The 27,445-nt window shown below is 37.6% G+C and overlaps 1 protein-coding gene across 1 annotated transcript in view; it reads left to right on the top strand.

Moving 5' to 3' along the window:
* The window catches only part of Malrd1 (MAM and LDL receptor class A domain containing 1), a 719,676-nt gene that overhangs the window by 605,170 nt on the left and 87,061 nt on the right, over positions 1–27,445 (top strand). The window contains exon 35 of the mRNA XM_052156848.1: positions 6,119–6,185. Coding sequence (XP_052012808.1) covers positions 6,119–6,185 — 67 coding nt within the window. The remainder of the gene's footprint in view (positions 1–6,118; positions 6,186–27,445) is intronic.

Raw genomic sequence — 27,445 nt, 5'->3', positions numbered from 1 at the left:
CCCCCCAAAATTCAATGTAGCAGATGCCACATTCAAAATGCTACTTTATTCTGCTGAAAGAATAGGTATCTACTTGCATATTTAAGGATAGAGGACCTGCTTATGTGTGTGCTTGTCTGTGTTTAAAGTGATAAACCAGAATGAGAATAAATGTGAACTCCCCCACAAATGTTGTATGGCAGTGAGTTATATTGTCTTCTAGACACAGGATCATAATAACCAAGGCCAGAGGGTCAGGCAGGTGAGAGAGGTCACTGTGCTCCAGAACAAGAGGCCATGTGCTGTCATATGCTCACATGGGTCCTTCCACTATGTTCTAAAAATAATGGACCTCTTCATGTGTAACAAACCATATCCATTCCCATCTCAACTTCATTTAGTGCTCAAAATTTCTCAGAGAAGATTAAAATAAAAATAGTCTGTATTTCCATGTAATGATCTGTTATGAATGTATAAAGTCTTCACAGAAATAATCCACAACTCTGTCAGCATGCAAGCATTGAGGCTACGGAAAGATCCACCTACAAAGTACTTGCTTTGAAAGCCCATGGTGAGGCGATTGAGCACACATAGATGATAGATAGATAGTTAGATAGATAGATAGATAGATAGATAGATAGATAGATAGATAGATAGATAGATAGATAGATAGATAGATAGATGAAAGCTGCCATGTTGGTACACTTCCAATCTAAGTCCCGGAGAGGGAGAGACTGGTAGATATCTGGTTGGTGATCTCTAGGGTAGTTATAGACACTGCTTCAAGCAAACAATTAAACATTAAACAAGCTAATAAAAATAACAAAGAAATAGAAGATGGTAATGTGGCGAGACACCTGAGCTTATCCTTTAGCCTCCACATTCACACACACACACACACACACACACACACACACACACACAAATGCACATATATATATATACACATACACTACTACCACCATCACCAGCAACAGAATGCCTCTTGCACTAGTCAGCATCCATGTTCTTTCCCCAGGATACAAGGAAGCACATACTGATGGTCCCATAGCATCCTGTTGATGATCACAGAGGATATTAGTGACTACAGAAGGAAGTCAGCAAAGCTTGCTGTATAGATTGTAAGCCTTAGAGCATCACACTTAGATTATTGTTTTTGTTTGTTTGTTTGTTTGTTTTTATTTTGTTGTTTTGGTTGGTTTTCCTTTCTGCAATATAACAAAACCATTATTTGAAAAATATTAAACTGCACTAAGGGGAAATAAGCATGAAATATCTGCACCTACTTGTGTCTCATGATTATTGGGCTTCTTTTCTTAGAGCATCTAGTTTCTTGTATTTGAAAGAAATTTCAAATCTGTTCTGTTCAAAGAGGAACATCACTTCAAGGAAAGATGGGTTTTTACTCAAAGTGCAAACTCTGTAACCACTAGTTACTTAAATAAAACCAAGGGAGGCCAAGATAGGAAAGACACTACTGGGAAAGCAAATTGTTGAAATATTTTAGAATCAAAAATGACACTTGACAGTAGATACTAAACATATGCTATTTTCAGACTCCCTTGCCTTGCCCAGCTTTTTCTTCCCTAACACTATTTGCTACAAGTTTCACTCCATTTAGTTTGATGTTGACTACTGGTTTGCTGTATATTGCTTTTATTATGTTTAGGTATTGGCCTTGAATTCCTGTTCTTTCCAAGACTTTCAGCATGAAAAGGATGCTGAATTTTGTCAAATGCTTTTTCAGCATCTAATGAAATAACTATGTGGTATTTTTTTAGATTGTTTATGTAGTGGATTACATTGATGGATTTCCAAATATTGAACCAATCCTGCATCCTTGGGATGAAGCCTACTTGATCATGGTGAACGATCGTTTTGATGTGTTCTTGAATTCACTGTCAAGAATTTTGTTGAGTATTTTTGCATCGGTATTCATAAGGGAAATTGGTCTAAGGTTCTCTTTTTTGTTGGATCATTGTGTAGTTTTGGTATCAGTGAAATTGTGGCTTCATAGAACGAGTTGGGTGATGTTCCTTCTGTTTCTATTTTGTGGAATAATAAAGTGTATTGGTTTTAGGTCTTCGTTGAAGGTCTGATGGAATTCAGCACTAAAACAATCTGTTCCTGTGCTTATTTTGGTTGGGAGACTGTCAATGACCTCTTCTATTTCTTTAGCAGTTATAGGAAAGTTTAGATGGTCTATCTGATCCTGGTTAGATTTTGGTAGTTGGTATCTCTCTAGGAAATTGTCCATTTAATACATATTTTTAAGTTGTGTTGAATATAGGCTTTTGAAATAGGTTCTGATAAGTTTTTAAATTTCCTCAGTTTCTGTTGTTATTTCTCCCTTTTCATTTCCAATTTTGTTAATTTGTATACTGTCTCTGTGCCCTCTGGTTAGTCTGGCTTATGGTTTATCTATCTTGTTGTTTTTCTCAAAAAAACAGCTCCTGGTTTTATTGATTCTTTGTATACTTCTTTTTGTTTCAACTTGGTTGATTTCAGCCTTGAGTTTGATTATTTCCTGCCTTCTACTCCTCTTGGATGTATTAGCTTCTTTCTGTTCCAAGGCTTTCAGGTGTGCTGTTAAGTGTGCTAGTGTATGCTCTCTACAGCTTCATTTTGTAGCCACTCAGAGCTATGAGTTTTCCTCTTAGCACTGCTTTCATTGTGTGCCATATATTTGGGTATGTTGTGCCTTCATTTTCATTAAATTCTAAAAAGGTTTTGATTTCTTTCCTTATTTCTTCCTTGACCAAGGTATCATTGAGTAGAGCATTGTTCAGCTTCCGTGTGTATGTGGGCTTTCTGTTGTTTTTGTTGCTATTGAAGACCACCCTTACTCCATAGTGATCTGATAGGTGGCATGGAATTAGTTCGATCTTCTTATATCTGTTGAGTTCTGTTTTATGGTAAATAATATGGTAAATAATATGGTAAATAATATGGTATATATATATATATATATATATATATATATATATATATATTAAATCCATTTGGTCCAAAACTTCTGTTAGTTTCACCTGTGTCTCTGTTTAGTTTGTGTTTCCCTGATCTATCCATTGAGAAGAGTAGGGTATTGAAGTTATCAAAAATTATTGTGTGGGATGCAATGTGTGCTTTAAGCTTTAGTAACGTTTCCTTTACGAATGAGGGTGTCCTTGTATTTGGGGCATAGATGCTCAAAATTGAGAGCTTTTCCTGGTAGATTTTTCCTTTGAGGAGTATAAAGTGTCCTTCTGTGCCTTTTTTGATGACTTTTGGTTGAAAGTCTATTTTATTGGATATTAGAATGGCTACTTCAGCTTATTTCCTGGGACCATTTGCTTGGAAAACTGTTTTCCAGTCTTTTACTCTGAGATAGTGTTTGTCTTTGACACTGAGATGTGTTTCTTGTATGCAGCAAAATGTTGGGTCTTCTTCATGAATCCAGTCTGTTAGTCTATGTCTTTTTATTGGGGGAATTGAGTACATTGATCTTAAGAGATATTAAGGAATAGTGATTGTTGCTTCCTGCCATTTTTTGATGTAATTTTTATGTTTGTGTGGTTATCTTCTTTGGGGTTTGTTGAAAGAAGATTGCTTCCTTGCTTTTTCTAGTGTGTAGTTTCCCTCCTTTTGTTGGTGTTTTCCATTCATTATCCTTTGAAGGGCTGGATTTGTGGAAATATACTGTGTAAATTTGGTTTTGTCATGAAATACCTTTGTTTCTCCATCTATGGTAATTGAGAGATTTGCAGGATATTGCAGTCCGGGTTGGCATTTGTGTTCCCTTAGGGTCTGCATGACATCTGCTCAGCCTATTCTTGCTTTCATAGCCTCTGGTGAGAAGTCCGGTGTAATTCTGATAGGTCTATCTTTATATGTTACTTGACCTTTTTTCCTTACTGCTTTTAATAATATTCTTTATTTGTTTAGTACATTTGGTGTTTTAATTATTATGGGAAGAATTTATGCTCTGGTCAAATCTATTTGGAGTTCTGTAGGCTTCTTATATGTTCATGTGCATCTCTTTCTTTAGGTTAGGGAAGTTTTCTTCTATAATTTTGTTGAAGACATTTACCGGCCCTTTAAGATGGAAATCTTCACTCTCTTCTATACCTATAATCCTTAGGTTTGGTCTTCTCATTTTGTTCTGAATTTCCTGGATGTTTTGGGTCAGGAGTTTTTTGCATTTTTCATTTTCTTTGACTGTTGTGTCAATGTTTTGTATGGTATCTTTTGCATCTGAGAGTCTATCTCTTGTATTCTGTTGTTAATGCTTGGATCCATGACTCCTGACTTCTTTCCTAGGTTTTCTATGTCTTGAGTTGTTTCCCTTTGTGATTTCATCATTTTTTCTACCTTCTTCTTTAGATCCTGGATGGCTTTGTTTAATTCCTTCACCTGTTTTGTTGTGTTTTCCCTTAGTTCTCCAAGGGCTTCTCCCTGTTTGCTTGTGTTCTCCTGTATTTCTTTAAGGGAGTTATATATGTCCTTCTTGAAACCCTCCATGAAGCATCAGCATCATGACCTGTGATTTTAAATCCAAATCTTGCTTTCCTGGTATGTTGGCATACCCAGGACTTGCTGTTATGGGAAAATTGGGTTCAGATAGTGCCATATTGCCTTGATTTCTGTTAGCAATGTTGCTACATTTGCCTTTTGCCATCTGGTTATCTCTGATATTAGTTGGTCCTACTCTAACTGGCTGGTGCTTGCCCCTCCTATGTGCCTACAGGCCTATCTCGGCACCCTGAGTGATCTGCTTTCCCCTGACACAAATTGCTCTTTTGCTGTTGAGTTCCTGGGTGCAGGTGGAGTCCTGGTGATATGTCTCCCAAGTGATACTCTACTCTGGTGCTCCCTGCCTACCAATCTGTTACACGGTCACAGGAGCAAAGGTGGCAGCCGAGACCCACTCTCTTCTAGTTGTATTTGGGTATGTAGCTGAGGCCCAGATCAACTCTGGATGCTGGCTGTGCTGGCTATCTCCTCTGCACCGCTGGGTGTATAGCTGGCTTCCTGAGCAATGTGGAGATGGAGTGCTGTGGCAGGTGCTGTTCCCAATCCAAAGGTGGAAATCAGAAGGCTCCTGCCAGAGGCCTCCAGACAGGATTCTCTGATATGCAAGGCAGGTGTCACCTGTGCAGTCTGCCTCCTCCGTGCTGGCTGCTGGGTGGATATCTGTTTTCCTGTGCCACTTGGAAATGGCGCCCTGTAGCAGGGCCAACATTCTCAATATTAGTTGATTCCAACTCAGATTGTTGGCTCAAGTAATAAAAGCCTCATCAAATGCATTAAATTGCCAGTATTATTACTTATGACATTCCCAGGGTCTACCTCAGTGTCAGATATTTAACAGGTACTCAGAATAAAATTGTTGTAATATTATATTAAAATTTTAAAGTCATAGACATTTACATCGATAATTACAGCTACCATAGTCCAAGCAGGGTGGAATGGTATCCTGAAAGAATGGTCATATTTTTACAAAAAGATGGGGACAAAGAAATGTTGTCCCAGCCTTGGTGCATTAGGGAAACAGTGTGAATAAATGGACCACAGGAAGCTAAGGACAAAAAGTGCTTCTGCAATAGAAAACATGTGAAAGTATATGACTTAACTTTTTAAAGTATTTATTATTTATTCAGACAATCTTAGAAAATAAACATCCATGGAAAAATAGAAAATATTGCCTGCAATGACAGAACAGTGCCTGGGGTAAACAGGACAATGTGAACTATGTTAGAAACACTCATAGACACAAAGGCAGGGCATATGTATGTACAGGAGTGCCAGACCACCCACACAGAACATTAATCTGCCACCACTCAGAGACATCTATGGCCTGTAAAAGATGGTTCTATTAACACAAATATCTAGTGTGGTCAAAAACATGTCTTGCAGACATCTCAGAGATGAAGAGATTTTACCTAATCTACAGGGAAATACCTTCTTTTACAGTAAGTTACTCAGATACATAAGAGATCAAGAACCATCTAGAACACCAGGGAGCCCTGGTCAGATTGGAAGTGAGAGATATGCACATGATACAAGGTAAAGCTTAATGAAATAGCTAACACTAATATGTCTTCCTTCCTTACAAGAATGTTTATAATTAACAGTGGCATTTGTGATGCTTCCTTTTCAGAGTGTCCAATACATTATTGCAGAAATGGTGGCACTTGTGTGATAGAGAATATTGGTCCCATGTGTTGGTAAGAACATTACATAATTGTTTTTAACATTGAAGCCAGTGTGCATATGTATTTGTCTCAAGGCTTGAAATAACAGAGCATAAACCAATATATGATTAGCCAGGTAAAAATACTAGATAATGAAACTAATATACAACTTTCTGCATGTGTAATATTTAAAAATGAATATATTTCAAGAAATAGTGAATGTTTGATGCAGTTTTACATGTTTTCAACATTTTTTATCATGTGGGATACAGCATTTTAAAAATAGGTATTACCTGCATTTGATATTTATATGTTTTCAAAAGATTTTTGTTTGTTTTTGAGTTTCACTCTGTAGCCCAAGCCAATCTTGACCTTGCCATAGTTCTCCTGCCTCAGCTTTGCCAGGACTAAATATATAGGTGTGAGCCACCACACTTGCTCAAAAGAAGTTTTCCTTATATAGTTATCTAATTCCATATGATTTTTGTTGTTGCTACTTAGAAAGTCAATGAGTTTATTCTAATGTATGTGACTCTATCTTTTTTATTTCAAATCCCTTATTTGGCTCTCCTAATAATAAAGAATAAAATTAATTCATGAGTAAGGCTATCTTCTGACTTGCCTATGGATGTTCGTAAGAAAAATAAAGGTACAGATAAGGAATACATTTGCATACTCAGAGCAAAAATAAACAACAGACCTTGTGAGTTCTTTTGGGAATTGCTCATACTGCATTTCAAAGATTTTTGGTTTTCTTCCTCATCCCTGTATGATGAGGAAAATTGTGCAAGAAGTTTCATAAACTCCAAAGAAAATGATGCATATTGCATTATATTTGCTATCTAGCAGAACACTAGCTGTATTTTTTTTGCTTATTGCAAAACCTATTGAAAGATGATATTCAAATTATAATGAAGCACATAAATATTTAGAAAACACTCACCAATAGCTATTAATTTCTTAAAAAAAATTTGAGTAACACTCATATCTTTGCAAAATGTAGTTCCTTTCTGTCTCCTGGAGGAGATTATGAAGTCCTGCCCTTTGTTGTAGTCCTATTGGCTACTGAGGGATTCTAGGGGCAGGGTAGTTACTTTCTTTAGCTGGGTACCCATTAGTGATCCCATTAGGTACCAGCAGATAGTTTCAAAGCTGTGGTAACAAAGGTGATCATGGTCTAGAGTGTCTAAACTCACTGAGTCTCTAACAACCCCAAAAGTCATGAATGTGGGAAAGCTGGTTTTGTGTGCCAGGTGATGAAAAAAATGGAAGGGAGATTGTGGAGTGATTGTAAGGATGCTCATTATACATGTATGACATTGTCAAAGAACAAACTCATCAAATGCTTCAAATGAAACAAAACAACGAAAGAAAGAAAGAAAGAAAGAAAGAAAGAAAGAAAGAAAGAAAGAAAGAAAGAAAGAAAGAAAGAAAGAAAGAAAGAAAGGAAGGAAGGAAGGAAGGAAGGAAGGAAGGAAAGGAAGGAAGGAAGGAAGGAAGGAAGGAAGGAAGGAAGGAAGGAAGGAAGGAAGGAAGGAAGGAAAGAAGGAAGGAAGAAAGAATAGGAGCCTCAGGCCAATCAGACACTTAGATAGTAAAGGCACTTTATAGCTAGGACTAAGAACCTGAGTATGATCAAAGTGGATTTTGTTAACTTCCAAAATAAGCAGTAAAATCATTATTTGGACTGGAAAAAAGAAATATAAGTTCAAACCTGAACCCTGGGATCCACATGGTGAAAGAAAAGGACTCTCTGAAGTGTTCATCTGTTATATGCTGAAGTAGTATGTGTGAGCCCAACCAGAAGCATGTGCACTCTATAGCTAATTTCTATATCTCTATATTTATTTCTATATCTACCTATTATAGTGCAAAAATAACATTTATCAAATAAAATTAATAATAAACTTTATTTTGCACTTAATTTAGATATGGCTTTAACATTGATAAAACTGGATTTCATGTGATTTTTCTTAAAGTGTTTTGTCTTTTAAATCCATTATATAATTGATTTCACATCTCAGGATTATACTTTCCCTCATATTATTTAACATGGAAGTTTACTATAAAATATTTTCTGATCATTTCTAAAAATCTCCCCCTAAAGAAACGGAGAAGGCTGCCATATGATGTTTATTGAACATCAGCTAAATGGATGGAGCTTTTTAATGTCAACTGTTTACAGTAAGGCAGTTGGCAGTGCTATCCTCTTCAACCCTGTTGAGCTGGAAAGCTCATTGGCTTTAGATAGTCTCAGCTGAGCAAGCAAAGAGCTTTGAATTCTTGGCAACCTTCGCAAGTACTTAAATAAACTTTAGCAATTGAAATCCAGATGGAGATGCACTGATTTTATTTCTCTCAAATACAAAGCTCAAAGGTGGGGGACAAACTATGGTGGAAGACAGAAAAAAAGATGAGATTTCAGAAAGGAGATTGATGGAGAAAAGCCAAAGGGTACTGCCAAGAAGGTCCATAAAGTATATTAACATATTGCTTGTGAATCAAATAACAGTTTCAAAGAAAATAACTTTAAAAATAGTGATTATGAGCAAATTTCTTTTTTTTTATTATTCGATATAATTTATTTACATTTCAAATGATTTCCCCTTTTCTAGCCCCCCCACTCCCCGAAAGTCCCGCAAACCCCCTTCTCTTCCCCTGTCCTCCCACCCACCCCTTCCCACTTCCCCGTTCTGGTTTTGCTGAATACTGTTTCACTGAGTCTTTCCAGAACCAGGGGCCACTCCTCCTTTCTTCTTGTACCTCATTTGATGTGTGGATTATGTTTTGGGTATTCCAGTTTTCTAGGTTAATATCCACTTATTAGTGAGTGCATACCATGATTCACCTTTTGAGTCTGGGTTACCTCACTTAGTATGATATTCTCTAGCTCCATCCATTTGCCTAAGAATTTCATGAATTCATTGTTTCTAATGGCTGAATAGTACTCCATTGTGTAGATATACCACATTTTTTGCATCCACTCTTCTGTTGAGGGATACCTGGGTTCTTTCCAGCATCTGGCAATTACAAATAGGGCTGCTATGAACATAGTAGAACATGTATCCTTATTACATGGTGGGGAGTCTTCTGGGTATATGCCCAGGAGTGGTATAGCAGGATCTTCTGGAAGTAAGGTGCCCAGTTTTCGGAGGAACCGCCAGACTGATTTCCAGAGTGGTTGTACCAATTTGCAACCCCACCAGCAGTGGAGGAGTGTTCCTCTTTCTCCACACCCTCTCCAACACCTGCTGTCTCCTGAATTTTTAATCTTAGCCATTCTGACTGGTGTAAGATGAAATCTTAGGGTTGTTTTGATTTGCATTTCCCTAATGACTAATGAAGTTGAGCATTTTTTAAGATGCTTCTCCGCCATCCGAAGTTCTTCAGGTGAGAATTCTTTGTTTAACTCTGTACCCCATTTTTTAATAGGGTTGTTTGGTTTTCTGGAGTCTAACTTCTTGAGTTCTTTATATATATTGGATATTAGCCCTCTATCTGATGTAGGATTGGTGAAGATCTTTTCCCAATTTGTTGGTTGCCGATTTGTCCTCTTGATGGTGTCCTTTGCCTTACAGAAACTTTGTAATTTTATGAGGTCCCATTTGTCAATTCTTGCTCTTAGAGCATACGCTATTGGTGTTCTGTTCAGAAACTTTCTCCCTGTACCGATGTCCTCAATGGTCTTCCCCAGTTTTTTTTCTATTAGCTTCAGAGTGTCTGGCTTTATGTGGAGGTCCTTGATCCATTTGGATTTGAGCTTAGTACAAGGAGACAAGGATGGATCAATTCGCATTCTTCTGCATGCTGACCTCCAGTTGAACCAGCACCATTTGTTGAAAAGGCTATCTTTTTTCCATTGGATGTTTTCAGCCTCTTTGTCGAGGATCAAGTGGCCATAGGTGTGTGGGTTCATTTCTGGATCTTCAATCCTGTTCCATTGATCCTCCTGCCTGTCACTGTACCAATACCATGCAGTTTTTAACACTATTGCTCTGTAGTATTGCTTGAGGTCAGGGATACTGATTCCCCCAGATTTCCTTTTGTTGCTGAGAATAGTTTTAGCTATCCTGGGTTTTTTGTTGTTCCAGATGAATTTGATAATTGCTCTTTCTAACTCTGTGAAGAATTGAGTTGGGATTTTGATGGGTATTGCATTGAATCTGTATAGTGCTTTAGGCAAAATGGCCATTTTAACTATATTGATTCTGCCGATCCATGAGCATGGGAGGTTTTCCCATTTTTTGAGGTCTTCTTCCATTTCCTTCTTCAGAGTCTTGAAGTTCTTGTCATACAGATCTTTCACATGTTTGGTAAGAGTCACCCCAAGATACTTTATACTGTTTGTGGCTATTGTGAAGGGGGTCATTTCCCTAATTTCTTTCTCAGCCTGCTTATCCTTTGAGTATAGGAAGGCCACTGATTTGCTTGAGTTGACTTTATAACCTGCCACTTTGCTGAAGTTGTTTATCAGCTGTAGGAGCTCTCTAGTGGAGTTCTTTGGGTCACTTAGGTAGACGATCATGTCATCTGCAAATAATGATAGTTTGACTTCTTCCTTTCCAATTTGTATCCCTTTGACCTCCTTATGTTGTCGAATTGCCCGAGCTAGTACCTCAAGTACAATATTGAAAAGATAAGGAGAAAGGGGGCAGCCTTGTCTGGTCCCTGATTTCAGTGGGATTGCTTCAAGTTTCTCTCCATTTAGTTTGATGCTGGCTACCGGTTTGCTGTATATTGCTTTTACTATGTTTAGGTATGGGCCTTGAATTCCTGTTCTCTCCAAGACTTTAAGCATGAAGGGATGCTGAATTTTGTCAAATGCTTTTTCAGCATCCAATGAAATGACCATGTGGTTTTGTTCTTTGAGTTTGTTTATGTAGTGGATTGTATTGATGGATTTCCGTATATTGAACCAACCCTGCATTCCCGGGATAAAGCCTACTTGATCATGGTGGATGATCGTTTTGATGTGTTCTTGGATTCGGTTGGCAAGAATTTTATTGAGTATTTTTGCATCGATGTTCATAAGGGAAATTGGTCTGAAGTTCTCTTTCTTTGTTGGATCTTTGTGTGGCTTTGGTATCAGCGTAATTGTGGCTTCGTAGAAGGAATTGGGTAGTGTTCCTTCTGTTTCTATTTTGTGGAATAGTTTGAAGAGCATTGGTGTTAACTCTTCTTTGAAGGTCTGGTAGAATTCTGCACTGAAGCCATCTGGTCCTGTGCTTTTTTTGGTTGGAAGACTTTCTATGACTCCTTCTATTTCTTTAGGCATTATGGGACTGTTTAGATGGTCTAGTTGGTCCTGATTTAATTTTGGTATTTGGTATCTGTCAAGGAAATTGTCCATTTCCTCCAGATTCTCCAGTTGTGTTGAGTATAGGCTCTTGTAGTAGGATCTGATGATTTTTTGGATTTCCTCAGTTTCCGTTGTTATATCTCCCTTTTCATTTCTAAGTTTGTTAATTTGGATACTTTCTCTGTGCCCTTTGGTCATTCTGGCTAAGGGTTTATCTATCTTGTTGATTTTCTCAAAGAACCAGCTCCTCGTATTGTTGATTTTTTGTATGGTTCTCTTTGTTTCTACTTGATTGATTTCGGCCCTGAGTTTGATGATTTCCTGCCTTCTACTCCTCCTGGGCGAAATAGCTTCTTTTTGTTCCAGGGCTTTCAGGTGTGTCATTAAGCTGGTAATGTATGCTCTCTCCATTTTCTTTTTGGAGGCACTCAGGGCTATGAGTTTTCCTCTTAGCACTGCTTTCATTGTGTCCCATAGATTTGGGTATGTTGTGTTTTCATTTTCATTGTGTTCTAAAAAGTCTTTAATTTCTTTCTTTATTTCTTCCTTGACCAAGGTATCATTGAGTAGAGTATTGTTCAGTTTCCACGTGTATGTGGGCTTTCTGTTGTTTCTGTTGCTATTGAAGACCACTTTTACTCCATAGTGATCAGATAGGAGGCATGGGATTAGTTCGATCCTCTTATATTTGTTGAGGTCTGTCTTGTGACCAATTATATGGTCGATTTTGGAGAAGGTACCATGAGGTGCTGAGAAAAAGGTATATTCTTTTGTTTTAGGATAGAATGTTCTATATATATCTGTTAAATCTAATTGGTCCAAAGCTTCAATTAGTTTCATTGTGTCCCTGTTTAGTTTCTGTTTTCCTGATCGGTCCATTGAGGAAAGTGCAGTGTTGAAGTCACCCACAATTATTGTGTTAGGTGCAATGTGTGCTTTTAGTTTTAATAAAGTTTCTTTTACAAAAGAGGGTGCCCTTGCATTTGGGGCATAGATGTTCAGGATTGACAGTTCTTCTTTTTGTATTTTTCCTTTGACCAGCAAGAAGTGTCCCTCAGGGTCTCTTTTGATGACTTTGGGTTGAAAGTCAATTTTATCTGATATTAAAATTGCTACTCCAGCTTGTTTCCTGAGACCATTTGCTTGTAAAATTGTCTTCCAGCCTTTTACTCTAAGGTAGTGTTTGTCTTTGACCCTGAGGTGTGTTTCCTGTAAGCAGCAAAATGTAGGGTCCTGTTTACGTATCCATTCAGTTAGTCTGTGTCTTTTTATTGGGGCATTAAGTCCATTGATGTTAAGAGATATTAAGGAATAGTGATTGTTACTTCCTATCATTTTTGACGTTATTTTTTAAATTTGAATGCTTAACTTCTTTTGGGTTTGTTGAAAGGTTACTATCTTGCTTTTTCCAGGGTGAAGTTTCCCTCCTTGTATTGGTGTTGTCCTCCTATTATCCTTTTTAGGGCCGGGTTTGTGGATAGATATTGGGTAAACTTGGTTTTGTCATGAAATATCTTAGTTTCTCCATCTATGGTGATTGAGAGTTTTGCTGGATATAGTAGTTTTGGTTGGCATTTGTGTTCTCTTAGAGTCTGCATGAGATCTGCCCAGGACCTTCTAGCCTTCATAGTCTCAGGTGAAAAGTCTGCTGTGATTCTGATAGGTCTTCCTTTATATGTTACTTGGCCTTTTTCTCTTACTGCCTTTAATATTCTTTCTTTGTTTAGAACATTTGGTGTTTTGATTATTATGTGACGGGAAGTATTTCTGTTCTGGTCCAGTCTGTTTGGAGTTCTGTAGGCTTCTTGTATATTCATGGGCATCTCTCTCTTTAGGTTAGGGAAGTTTTCTTCCATAATTTTATTGAAGATATTTGCTGGCCCTTTAAGTTGTAAATCTTCACTCTCCTCTATGCCTATAATCCTTAGGTTTGGTCTTCTCATTGTGTCCTGGATTTCCTGGATATTTTGGGTTACAAGCTTTTTGCATTTTGCATTTTCTTTAACTGTTGAGTCCATGGTTTCTATGGAATCTTCAGCATCTGAGATTCTTTCTTCTATCTCTTGTATTCTGTTGTTGATATTTGTATCTCTGTCCCCTGATTTCTTCCCAAGGCTTTCTATCTCCAAAGTTGTCTCCCTTTGAGTTTTCTTAGTTGTTTCTACTTCTGATTTTAGATCCTGGATGGTTTTGCTTAGCTCCTTCACTTGCATGTTTGTGTTTTCCTGTAATTCTTTAAGAGATTTTTGTGTTTTCTCTTTCATGAACTCAGCCTGTTGACCAAAGTTCTCCTGTATTTCTTTAAGAGATTTTTGTGTTTCGTCTTTCATGACCTCAGCCTGTTGAGCAAAGTTCTCCTGTATTTCTTTAAGTGTTTTTTGCATTTCCTCCTTGTTGGCTTTTGTATTCTCCTGGATTTCTTTCAATGATTTTTGTGTTTCCCTTGCAAGGGCTTCTAACTTTTGATCCATTGTCTCCTGAATTTCTTTATGTATGACCTTCATTTGTTCCTGTACCAGCATCATGACCAGTGATTTTAAATCCAAATCTTGTTTTACTGGTGTGATGGGGTATCCAGGACATGTTGGTAGAGGAGAATTGGGTTCAGATGTTGCCATATTGCCTTGATTTCTGTTAGTGACGTTCCTGCGTTTGCCTTTTGCCATCTAGATCTCACTGGTGTTAGTTTATCTTGTCAGTGCTGGACTCACCAGTGCAAGCTGCCCCTTCCCAGTTGGCCTCTGGTGCACAGCTTACCTCCTGCACTGCTTGTAGACAGTGTGCTGCTGCCCAGGCTGTTCAGATCCCAAAGCAGGCACCCGAAGGCTCCCGCTGGGGCCCGCTGGATTCACTGGAGCACCCTGACTTCTCCCAGCTGGCCGCCCGGAAGCCCAGCTAGCCACTTGCAGGACTTGGAGATGTAATGCTGCCGCCCAGACTGATCTGGATCCGGAAGTGGAGAGAGTAGAGCTAAGGGCTTCTGCCTGAGGCCTTGCCCCAGATTGTGTCTGTGGAGCAGATGGAGCCCGTGTGCACTCCCAGGGAGTGCCGATGGTGTATGCTACTGTGACCTCCCCTATGTTCCGCTCACTCCGCTGGGCAGCCAATCTGCCAACCGGGCTGTCGCACACAAGGTTAGCCTGGCCGCCCAGTCCCTGAGTCCAGGCAAAAGCCTGGGAGGCCAAGGTCCGAGCAAAGTTCCCCTACGGCTTTGACTGTTAATTGGGTTTGCCAGGTGACTAGGATGGCGGGCGTGCGCGCCCGCGCTCCCTGAAAGCGCCGGGAGAGTCTGCTTTGCTAACAATCACCTGGGCGGGTTGACTCACAGATGGCCCACCAAGCCGCCCAGTTCTTGGGGTCAGTCCTGTGCCTTTTGGGGCCTGGACCCCCGCTTTGTTAGCCTTAGGCTATGCCTGTTACAGGTCTGCCCGCCTGAGCTCTCTGTCGCCCTGCAGGCAAAATGGCGGCGGCGTGCTCGCAGGCCTGGGCAAAAAACCTCCTGGTTGGGTTGGCACCCCGATGGCCCCCCGACCCGCCCAGGGCCTGGGTGCAGGCCAACGCCCGTCGGGCTCAGACCACCGCGGTGTTGGCCTCGGATTATGTTTGTGTACCTCAGTCTGTCCGATTCCTGGAGTACGGAGCCAAGATGGATCCTCCTCTCCTGACTGGTGGGAGGCCGAGTTCTGAAGTGGCCTCCGTGCAGGAAAGGCGCCGCACAACTGCAGCTGCTTGCTGTCCGGCTGGTCAGCGAAGGTCAGTGGTTGTGGGCGCAGGGCCTAACTGGTCCCTGTGACGCCTTGGTTCCACTGCTGATGGCCCTTCAGCTGGAGCAGCCACTGCTGCCGCTGCTGCCGCCGCCGCCGCCCGCAAATTTCTTATAATTAACTGTTATCTACTTTTTAATAATATTTTTCTTTGACACTATATTATAATTATATCATATTATAATGCTGTGGTCTGTACATGTTTTGTGCATGTGTCATAAATAAGTATATTGTGCCTTATCTAGTGAAGAAAAGTTTCTAATAGCAAGTCATTTAAGCACACTAAGAACACTAGTCCATCTCAGAGAGCAGAAGTTATGATCAAGTGAGCAAGAGGGTACAGGAACATGGAAGAATAAGGAAGTAAGCTAGGGGTCAGCATCTAATGAAATTGATTGGCAAATACCAACAAGAAAGAATACATTCAAATCTGTCAGCAATTATTATAACTATAAATATCATAGTCAACTAAAGCAGACTATGTCAAAGTAAAAATTATATATATATATATATATATATATATACATAATTTTAACCAATTTATATTTTAAACAAGAAACATGCCAAGAAAAAACTAAAATGAAAATAATTAATACACACATACACACACACACATATAGCATAAATTCATTTTAATGGAAACATACTGTGAAATTAAAATTTAAACTCTAAAATGCTAAAATAGGCAAAAGCTTTTCTTTAACAAATGCTACAATAACCAAATATATAAGACAAAAATTCTCAAATACCCAAACTATCTCATTGAAAGACACTAAAGAAAAAACAAATGCTACACATACACATGTTAAGGTTTTGTCTTTTACTGTTTTTTATTATTATGCTAAGTGTGGACTCCCAAGATCTAGAGTCTACTACCTGTAGCTCCTATGATGCTGTCCCCTACTTAATTCTGATTGGTTGATTAAGATGATGGTATCCAATAACTGAGTAGAAAAGACATAGGTGGAGTTTTGCAGGCTTCGTCGGAGAAGACTGTGAGAAAAAGAAGGCGTACGAAAGGAGGAAGGGGAAGTGATCATGGGTTAGTTCAGCCATAAAAATAGGGTGGTGGGGGCGAGCTGATTGGAGTTAAGAGAAGCCCAAATGAAACATAATAAAAACTAATAACTCAAGGTTATCTATAGAAAAAGACTCTAACAGCATGGAGGCTAGGCAACTGCCCAACTGTTGTCTTTAAAACTTATTGTAAATATCAAGACTATAAATGTGTACTTCATTCAAGAACTTAACGACCTTGGGCCAGGATTAAAATATTTTCTACAACATACACAGCGAATCCATTCTTATAATTTTTTACTTTCTATTGCTTTGTCACACCAACGACCCACAGATAGTGTGTCTAAAGTAATCAGTTACTTGATTAAATAGTAAAATGTAATAAAATGCTAGAAATTATTGTTTGGCCTATCGTTTGTTTTTTTTTTTTAAATAGCATCATCAATAGAAAACTAAGAAACACAGACTTAGGGCATTTTATGTATATAATCTTACATTCAAATGTCTCATAACCTTGAAATTTACACAACAAAATGAGTTAGGAAGATGGGTCGGTGGGTGAAGACCTGTGTGCAATCCTGAGGACCTGAATCCAATCAGAAGAAGAGAATCCACATCATAGTGCATTTCCTCTGATCTCCACATGCATTCTCATGATACTCACACCACACATCACACACATTAACATGCATGGACATACACACACACACACAAACACACACACACACACACACAAATAATAACTAGATTTTATAAAGATAAAAGACAACACAAATTTCCCCCTTTATTATCTTTAAAAATTGGCGATATTTGAGGTTAGATCATGTTTTCTAATTGATAGTGAAGATCATAACTTTTGTCATCTTTTCATGAGCCATATACAATGCATACCTGATGTGGAAACAGCTGTTTGAAGAATGTGCTAACCAAAAAAAAAAAAAATGAAGCAACGAGTGAAAGAATGAATTTAATTTATGCAAATCAACCATCTATAATTTCACAGAAAATATCATTATGTTAAAGTATGTTCTCAAATGAATTAAGATATGGACTCATTATGTCATCATAAACCCAATTAGCAAGCACAAATGAAATACTGGGGAATTTCTAAGTCAGGAGAAAGAACACACTGAGAAGCACATGATGTGTTTATTACGTTATCAGAAATTACTGCTTTGTTCCAATGACAGAAGAGGGTGCTCTTAAACTAGGAATATCAGTCAACTTCAACTGCTTGGCCCTGGCCACAATGACAACACAAATTTCATTTCCACAAAACTACTGTTTAAGAAACTGAGTTTATGAACACTGTCCCTTTTCTTCCTTTACCCACATTTTATTGTAAAACTGAAAAGGAGCAGAAAAATGAAATAAAAACTACCTGTTCTAATTCTAAAAAGATGGAGGCCTTTAAAGTATTTTGTATTACTTAAACCTACCTATGCATACACACTACTTTAGGCTATTCTTAGTCTAGGTATAAAAGTAGACAAAAATATTAATAATCAGTTGAAACAAAATTAAATTCTTTTCATCCACTGAATTGTTAAGACTTCACCAAAGATAAATTTTAAAGAAATAAGAATGATCAGTACTCAAGTCAATATAGATTCAAATGTCAAAATATTATGACACTTTGGGATAGGGAAATAATGAGCCAGGAGCAAATGATATTAAGTAAAGAAGAAAATAGTCAGAGGAAGAAGCAGAGGTGGTAATAAAAATTTTTGCATCTTGGAAGTCCCTGCAGAGGAAACGGTGCATGTACAGCTAATGTTGAAAACCACATCACCAGCCTTTTGCAGCAAGATTGAAAGCCAACGGACTAAGGGCTCTTGCTGGAAATGCAAATCTTGGATAGAGAAGCAAGAGCCCTGATATCAAGAGCAAGTAAACATGGTACAATCCAGAGGAAAGAGATGTATTTCCTCTTCTAGCTCTTCTCTTCTGTGATTCAGGGGCTCCAATGACACCAATCTTCCATGATAAAGATAGGTCTTCATTACTCAGTCCCCTGATTCAAAACACTTAGAGATACACCCAGTTTTAAAAGCCAATTACTTAGGAATCTCTTATACTTGTATATTAAAGTCAGATTGAAGTCTATTGTATTCCCTGATAACCAACAATATTTTAAAATGCTATATATATTCATTTACATTTAACAAAACCATTCTATTTCTAGAAGTTTTCTCTGGATGAACTCTAAAATAGCATTGCCGAAAGGACTACTCATTGAAGCATTATTATAACTTAAAAATAGTATGAATGCATGAAATGACATAAATGCCTGCCTAGGGAACATAAGCTATACCCAGTTATGTGCAGTAGGGCTAGGGAGGTATTGAAGACCATTGATTGGGCCAGGAGTAGGGAAAATCTCACCCAAGGGCAATCTAAAGAGCAGTGAAAGAATGCCTAGCAGTCATAATAATTATTATGCAATTGTCCTTTCTTTTTCTCAAATAATAAAATTAATAATCTAGAAAGTGTATTATTATGAAAATTGTATATAAGAAGCATTTAAGAGTTGTGCTATGTCCAATAAACTATGACATAAGCTTTATATATGCCTATAGGATAGATAAAATTATATCTAATTTGGGTGCTAAAAAAATTGAGACAGTGACAGTATAGTAAAACTGTTTCTGCTGCTAAGAGTGTCTGATGCCTTTCCAGTAGACCTAGGTTGAATTCCCAGGATCCACAGGCATACTGTATAAAACATTCAGACAGATAAAACACTCATATACATAAAATAACATATCTTTAGAAATGATATGGCGTGTTAAATAATATTCCCTGAGACACAAAATAGCAAGTAACCATTGACATCAATATTGTTATTATTCATATTCAAGCCTAAGTCTTTGAGGCAGAATCTATGACTGAGGGGTTTTAACTGTGTGGTACCTTGCCTCTTTGTAGTTTGACTCTGTGGTCTCTAATTCTAGAACTTCAAGGTCCTATGAGTGTAGACTTTTATCTAATTTCTAAAATAAGCTAAGATTTATTGTTTTTCAGTTGTATGCTACTTTTGAACACAAAGAGTACTTCCATTCCTGTAGGCTTGCATGTAAGAACATTCTGATGTTTTTTTTCTAGTTCCATGGTGGCTGTGCTAATCAGTTTGTGAATTGTTTACCTACTATTGTCTTAATTATCTCTACAGCAACACAGTGTATTTATTTATGAGTTGACATACAGAACCAGTGAAAAAATTGTAAGACCATTGCCTCTGTTGTTACTCTTTGAAGCTCAGTATTTAACTTCTAAAAGATTAAATATATAACCATAGCTATGGGAAAGTACTGCACGTGAAAACAACTGGATACACCAGAAGTCAATTTTGAGAAGCCAACACTTAGACATTTTTAAGTAATCTTGAGGGCTGGGTCATTGAACTACTTTTCAAATCCAATAAATGGTAAAGATGGAATTATAGAGAAATAAAAATTAGCAATTAGTCAAAATGCCCTTTTCTTCAAGTTTGCTTGTACTTTTATCTCAAAACTTGGAAAACATCATGAGTATTATTAAAAGTATATTATATTCTTGAATCTAGTAACAGAAGGGATGAAAATGTTTCATCATAAATGTAGTATGCATTTTAAGTAATGTACATATTATGTAGGTGGATTTAGTCACTTGACAATGTACACCTACATAAAAATATCATGTTCTAAGCACCAAATGCATGCAATCATATCTTTCAATGTAAAGATTAATATTTTAATGAAAATAATTTTTGCAAAACCTTAAGTGAATATCTATATGGCATTTAGATTATCATATTAACTCACGAGATTTTTACCCAATAGGCAAGCAAGATAAACATAAATGCTAAACATTGACAAAAAGAAAAGTCATAAGTATTTTGCAGATATTGATAGCCTATGCAAATTAAATAGAATCAAAAAAGAGTATGGCATGGTAGCTAAAGACACAAGACAAATAAACCCACTGGATTGTGTTAGAGATTGGCTCTAATGCTTTGATTCAATTGAGAAATGCTAAAGGTCCTCGCAACTAGTTGTTTTTTGATCAAGCCATAAAGATGCAAGTAACTTATGTTTAGTCAAAGGGAGATGGAACAGGACTCTTAGCGTTGCATAGGCTTGAGAAAGAGTATCACCATGATGTGCTGGAAATTTAGAGCAACAAGGGAGAGCCAACAAGCCATGTAAGGATTTGGATAAGTGGCCCCTGGCTACTTCCCCAATTGGGCCTGGGGTAGCAGGCACAGGATTAGAACTGTCCATTCATTGAGCTAGATGGCATATTGAAACTAAGCTAATGTGTGTGTGTGTGTGTGTGTGTGTGTGTGTGTGTGTGAACAAGCATGCATGTGTGTGAGTGTGTATGTGTGTGTGCGTGCCTGCATGCATGTGTGTGCATGTGTGCGTGCATGCATGCGTGTGTGTGCATGTGTATGTGTGTGTGAGCGAGCATGCATGCACGTGCGTGTGTGTGTGCGTGTGTGTGAATGAGCATGTATGTGTATGTGAGCGTGTATGTGTGTGTGCATGCGTGCATGCATGTGTGTGCATGTGTGCATGCATGCATGCGTGTGTGTGCGGGTGTATGTGTGTGTGTGAGCAAGCATGCGTGCGTGCGTGCGTGCGTGCGTGTGTGTGTGTGTGTGTGTGTGTGTGTGTTTCATTTGCGGATCCAGGGAGCTGCTGGGCAAGTGGCTGAAGGAGCACGACCTGCCAGAAGCATAAAGCTGAATAGCCAATCTCCATGTTGCATAGCAGATTTTCCTAAATAATTCTAACAATTGACCCAGAAAACTGTGGAAAGTCTATTTAGGAGCGGGAACAATATCACAATACATTTCTATTCTAAGCTGATAAAACACAACACAATTAACCACTCACACAAAACTGAAAAGAAGAAACAAAGGAACTTTCAAAGATGACTTCAAAAGTAGATAGGAAAAAAGTGTGAAAACCACTGTCCAATACTATCAGTATTCAGTTCCCTATGACAATGGGCTATAGAAAATCAGCTCATCTGGCTATTAAGTCCAAGTATCACACTGTGCCTGTAATCATTTCTGAAAACAAAGAGAAGGATTTAACTGCTTACCTGCAAACTTAAGCATACAACTTAAATATAATTAAGAATTAATAAATCTATCTGTGAAGTCATACCTTGGCAATTAATACTATGAAGATGAAAAGGTATAGATAAATAATTAGCAGAACAAAATAATCTACTTAGAGATAACGTAACTACATGTATCTAGCATAAAAAGTAAAATTTCAAGTTAATAAAAATGAATAGGTTGAACTCTCTATTATTTAGTATTAGGAAAAAATGTTTAGTCAATGATAAGTTATTTTTAAATCTATATAAAAAGAGTTGCTTTTAAATATTTCTGATATCATACATATGAATTGCTTTCAAATGTATATAGTGGGGAAACAAAAATTCTTAGGTAATAATGAAAACTGCTGCAAACTTTTAAGTGCATCTGTTTCAAAGCAGATGTAACAGAATCTAAGAATCCTCCCCAAGGAATAACTCTACAACAAAATTATTGATAGACACTAGAAACAGAATTTAACAGTGAAAACCAGCCAAAAAATGTATTTTATATAAAAAGTTATAACCCATATATTACTTTCTCAAAACAACAAAATATATATACAAAGACAATGAAGACTCGCAATGAAAAGAATATATAAATGGCCAATATATGTCTGAAAACAGTTCAAAGAGTATTAAAAAGTTAGTAAAGGAAACTACTGAATTGCTAGTTTTATGTGCTATTGAAATAATGCACATAAAAACGAGTTGTAGTGATAGCCACCATTAATCAGAATATAGCCTCACTAGCCTTTGTAGGTACAGCTTCTGGGCACACAACTTTTAAATATCCTTCAGAAACTGAATACACATTAGGAAGAAAAACAGATATTTTTGGAGAGACAGAGTGCTAATAACAACTTGAAAGTTTAAGGTAAATTATATACTAACTCAACAAATTCAATCCTTGAATTAAATTTAGCATATCATTGATATATAAATATATATACAGATATATGTATACTTGCACTGTTTAGCTATACTCAATAGAGACCACCCTGTTGATTATCCCTAATAAGTCATAGGAGCCCATTGAAAACAGACATAAGTGTTCAATGTGGTATATTGAAAAACTAGGTAACATTTTAAATAGAAAATATATATCGTGGCATAGAAAAGTTTAAATATTATTAGAGCAAATATACAGTACAAACTCTGCATAGGAAATTCATTAAGGTCCCTTTTCTCAGAGGAGAAAGTGTCTAGCTGTATATGGAGCTGTGATACATATTGAACTATAACAAACAGGTGGTGATCTCAAAAGGGACTTGCCTTAATGAGGAAGAGAGGATCCACATTTTAATTTCTGCAATTTTTTTTTGTTTTAGCAGCCTCTGGCTTTGTCACTTTAATAAGCGGCTTTTCAAGCCAGATTTTTAAAAATGCTTACAACACAGACAGACACACACTTTCACACACACACTTATTATATATAGCAATAATACACACATACACATGTGTATACACACATGCATGCATGCACTCACAGAAACTAATTATATATAACAATAATACACACAGACACTAGTTATATATAACAATAATACACACATGCACACAAACACCAATTGTATGTAACAATAATACACATACATATACACAGAGACACTAATTATATATAACAATAATGCATATGTACACACACACATACGTGCGTGCACACATACACACACACACACACACACACACACACACACACCAGTGGAAGCAGAATCAACTGGCTGCTTTTAATGTGTTCCCCAAATACACCTGTCCCTCAGTTTTCTCTCTGTTGTCAGAGAGAATTACACACTTTCTACTCCAGGCCCTGCCAGCCAGTCAAGACCTGTTTTAGGAATGCTGCTGATGTTAAAGCAAGTCTGTTCTCAGTAAGCCCTCCAAGCTTCCTCCCTGTCTCGGATCTGATGGTGTCCTATGTACCAGTAATCATGAACAGAACATAATTAATGCCTCACTGTGTGCTTGTAGTAGCCTCAGCCCCTAAATTACATAGAGGTTTTCTAGGCTAGCTCGGTGATTATTTTGGTAATTGGGTGTCTGTTTCTCCAGTATGACATTTCACCTTTCAGGGAAGACATTCTCTGAGGAAAGACATGGCCCAGATTCCACTAATGGGTCATGGCTGACGGAATTGTGATCTAGCTGTTTTCCAAGGTCTCTGCTATGATCTGATTGTTAAGTAGATATTTCTGTCTTCTGAGAAGAAAAGAGGTAGGTTATTTCTGGGACAGTGTCTACTGACAAATGGCTCGCTTTAAAAGTCAGAACGAGAGATATGGTTCATAGCACAAGAATCAGAGTTCACACAGCTCCTTCATCCATGCTCAGACAGCGGCGTAGGAAATGCTCCATCACAACCAGCACAGTTCTTCTCAGGTTTCTGAGCATGAACACAAGAAAGCTTTAATGGGTGTGTTTGATTGATAATGGCATCTTCCCTTTCAGTGTGGTGATGTGAGTGTGGGTGTCTGTGCATGCCTGTGTGAGTGTATGTGTGTGTGTCTGTGTGAATATGTATAGTATGTGTGTGAATGCCTGTGTGAGTGTGTGTATGTATGTATGTATGTATGTATGTATGTATGTGTGTATGCATGTGCCTGTGTGAATGTATCTGTGTGCATGCATGTGCGTGTGTCTGTCTGTATGTGTATATGCCTGTGTGCATATGTGAGAGTATCTGTATGTGCCTGTGTGAGTGTATATGTGTATATGTGTGTGCATGCCTGTGTGAGTGTGTGTGTGAGACTGTGTGTATATAAATATATATATATGTGCCTGTGTATTATGCATGTGTGTATGTGCCTGTGTGAGTTTGCATGTATGTGTGCACACACATATGTGTGTCTGTCTGTTTATATATATATATATATATATATATATATATATATATGTATGCAGTATGTATGTATGCCTATGTGTATATTTGTGTGAGAATATGTGTATGTGCCATTGTGTGTTTGTGTATGTGTGTTTGTGCATGCCTGTGTGTGTGCCTCTGTGTATATGTGTATGTGTGTGTGCCTGTATATGTGTGTATGTGTGTATGTGCCTGTGTGAGTGGATGTGTGCATGTGTGCATGTGCATGTATGTGTCTACATGTATGTATGCCTGTGTGTATATGTGTGTGAATGTGTATGTGCATGTGTGAGTGTGTGTATGTGTGTCTTCATGCGTGTAACTAGGCACTCTAGTGCATGGAACTGGGGAGGAAGCCCAAAGAAGTTATCTGAGAACTGATTGTCTATGAATCTCAGAAAAGTCACTACTCTGCATTTCATAAATTTCCAAAACATGCTTCGCCATGGCCGTGGGACAGCAAGCCATCCTGCTCTCTCCTGATCCTGTGCACAGTGCTCTTCCTGCTCAGCCAGCAGGAGTTCAGCTATGTCACAGTGGAGTCCTTTGTGTGTGCTGTTGCTAGGTGGCTGAGCTTAGCCTTACAGAAGAAAATCCTAACAAATGAGGTAAAACGTTTTGAACTTGCCCTCTCACCACAGTGATGTTGACAGACTTAAGTAATTCAATGCATTTTAATTTTGAAACTCCTCTGGGAATCTTCTTAGTCCCTGAAAGTGCTGGTCTGTGTTCATCAAAGCACTAAATTTGTCATCTGCCTGCAAACCCTGAGATGGAGGACATTACCTCTGTATACATCAAGCAGAGATCTATTTTTCTGCTTTTTACTAGCAAAATGGAGGAGAGATTGGGACTAGCATACATCCCAGAGCTGAAGGCGAAATAATGACTATATAATAGTCTAAACTTCAGTCTATGTTTAAATGAGCATGCACCTGGCATGAAATTTCAAAAAAACAAAACAAAACAAAACAAACAAACAAACAAAAAAACATGTCTTGAATTTATCGTCCACAAAGTTAAAACACATAGTTGATCACTTCTTAGAAAAGGTTCTCATTTTGATGTCAACACAAACTAGCATAACATTCTTTCTGAATGGACACAGAGAAATCTGTCATTGTTCTAACGTCAGAATAACGATTTATTTAGCTTGAATAGACTCCAATAACAGGAAATGAAGCTTTACATACACTGAGAGACAGAGACAGAGAGACATAGAGACAGAGAGACAGAGACAGATAGACAGGGAGAGACAAAGAGTGACACACAGAGAGACAGAGAGAGAGGGAGGATTGTGAGGAGTACATTTATCACAAAGCACATGTGGAGATTAGCAGACAAGCTTCTGAAGTCTACTCTTCCTCTCACCATTAGTTAGCTTCTAGGGATCAAACTTATGCAGCAAATATCTACCCAGTGGATCGCCTTACCGATCCCCCAAATCACTTTTTAGTGAATGAATTATATTACTGGTTTTAGGCAATTCAGTTATATGCTTCTGAAAAGGATGCATGCAAAATGTTTGTGAAAAGTTTAAGAAAAATGATAACAAAAAACTGATCAAAGTAAAGTTGATAGAGTATTGAACAATAGAAAAAAATAAATATTCCTTCATACAGGACTGGGCTAAAAAAGGAAAATGTAAAGATACAAATAGTTTCTAAAACAATTTCTGCTAAACTCAGTATAGACATATAACCCCCAAAATAAATGTATATAGCAAAAATTGATCAAGTCACAAGGAAAATAAATTTCCAAGATTTAAATAATAAGATCTAAGTTGGGTTATAACATATATTTTTTAAATATCAGGTATTATTACATGACTTCATCAGTAAATTAAATGTTTTTCTAATGTGTGGTGATCCCTGTCTAGAATCTAGACATGGTCTACATGATACATCATTGCAAATAAATGGCAAAAATAAAAGAATAAAGTTAATAATTATCTAGAAAAGTTTGAAAACATGCTTTAATAAAACTGAATTGCATTACTTTTCCTATTCCCTTTCTTTCTCCCAGTACTTTCCAGGTACCCTCCTTCCAAACCTTCAACTCAATAAGCTCAAATTTTTAGATTATTTTTCTTTGATTATTATTGTTATACATGTGAATGTTCATGTGCATGTATATGTGCATACAAGTATACACAATTGGTGACATAATAAAAAACATTTACCTTAAATAAACTAAATTGCTAACCATATGTTTTAACAAATGATGATCAAAACCTGATCTTTTATCCTTTACTATTTAATGTGAAGTATATATTTTACACTTGAGGAAAACATATATTTACTGTGCAAAATTATGAAGCAAAGGCCTGTACTAATGGTGTTAAAACATGCTTTCTCTATTTATTTTTGTGAATTAAGTCTTATTTTATATCAAGCATCTCAGAAACACAAAAGGAAATAGACCATATATTTTTTTTGTGAGGCTACTAGGCTTGACATCTTCTATGGATAAGGAACAAGAGCAGTCTATCCCAGGGCTTCTTGATGAACATAAACACACAAGTCCAAAGGAAGCATTATTAAATTTAGACGTCACTGGTTACCGGGTAAAATGACCAAGTCGAAGAAAGATTTGCCCTGTGATAATGACAATCCTGGATACATGTCTACCTCATCCAGGATCACAGTCAATCCAGGGATGTTGGATGATGGCTGTTACCATCCCAATCTCTTTACCAAACTCCTAGCTTAGACTGGCTAAAGCTCTCTTCCCTTTCTAAAATAAGTAAAAGCACAAGCTTAGCCACCTGTGTCTGACTCAGCAAGCTGGCATGCAGTTCTGGGAGGAGCTACAGGGCCTCAAACAAGTTTGAGGTCACTTTCTGGAGGAGTCAGAGAATCCCATGACTGACACAAGAATTCAGGAGAGGCCAATGCCGGAGTCCTAATTAGTCAACCAAGAGAATGCCCATGTTTCACAAGGTACAAGTTTAAACAGAGGCTGTAGAGTCACATGTTATAGGCTGCTTAATTTTTTTCTTATTGGTTTCTCTCCACAGGTTATGAAATTATATTGTCAGTTAAAGACACAGGACAAAATAAATGGGCATGAGGGTAAAGGTAGAATGTTTGGAGACTGAAAAGAGTAAGGAACATTTCAGGCAGGGCAGTGCCAACGAAATGTTTTTTAAGAGAATAGCAGATTAATTTTGAAAATGAAATTTTAGATGTAAGCAATTAATTTATGGCGTTGATAGATAAGAATTAAATGTCAAAGTAGCATAAGGCTTTTTATTACAGGG

Source organism: Apodemus sylvaticus, chromosome 14 (genome assembly GCF_947179515.1).
Source record: "Apodemus sylvaticus chromosome 14, mApoSyl1.1, whole genome shotgun sequence".
NCBI lineage: Eukaryota > Metazoa > Chordata > Mammalia > Rodentia > Muridae > Apodemus > Apodemus sylvaticus.
This window is presented reverse-complemented; position numbering and strand designations above follow the sequence as displayed.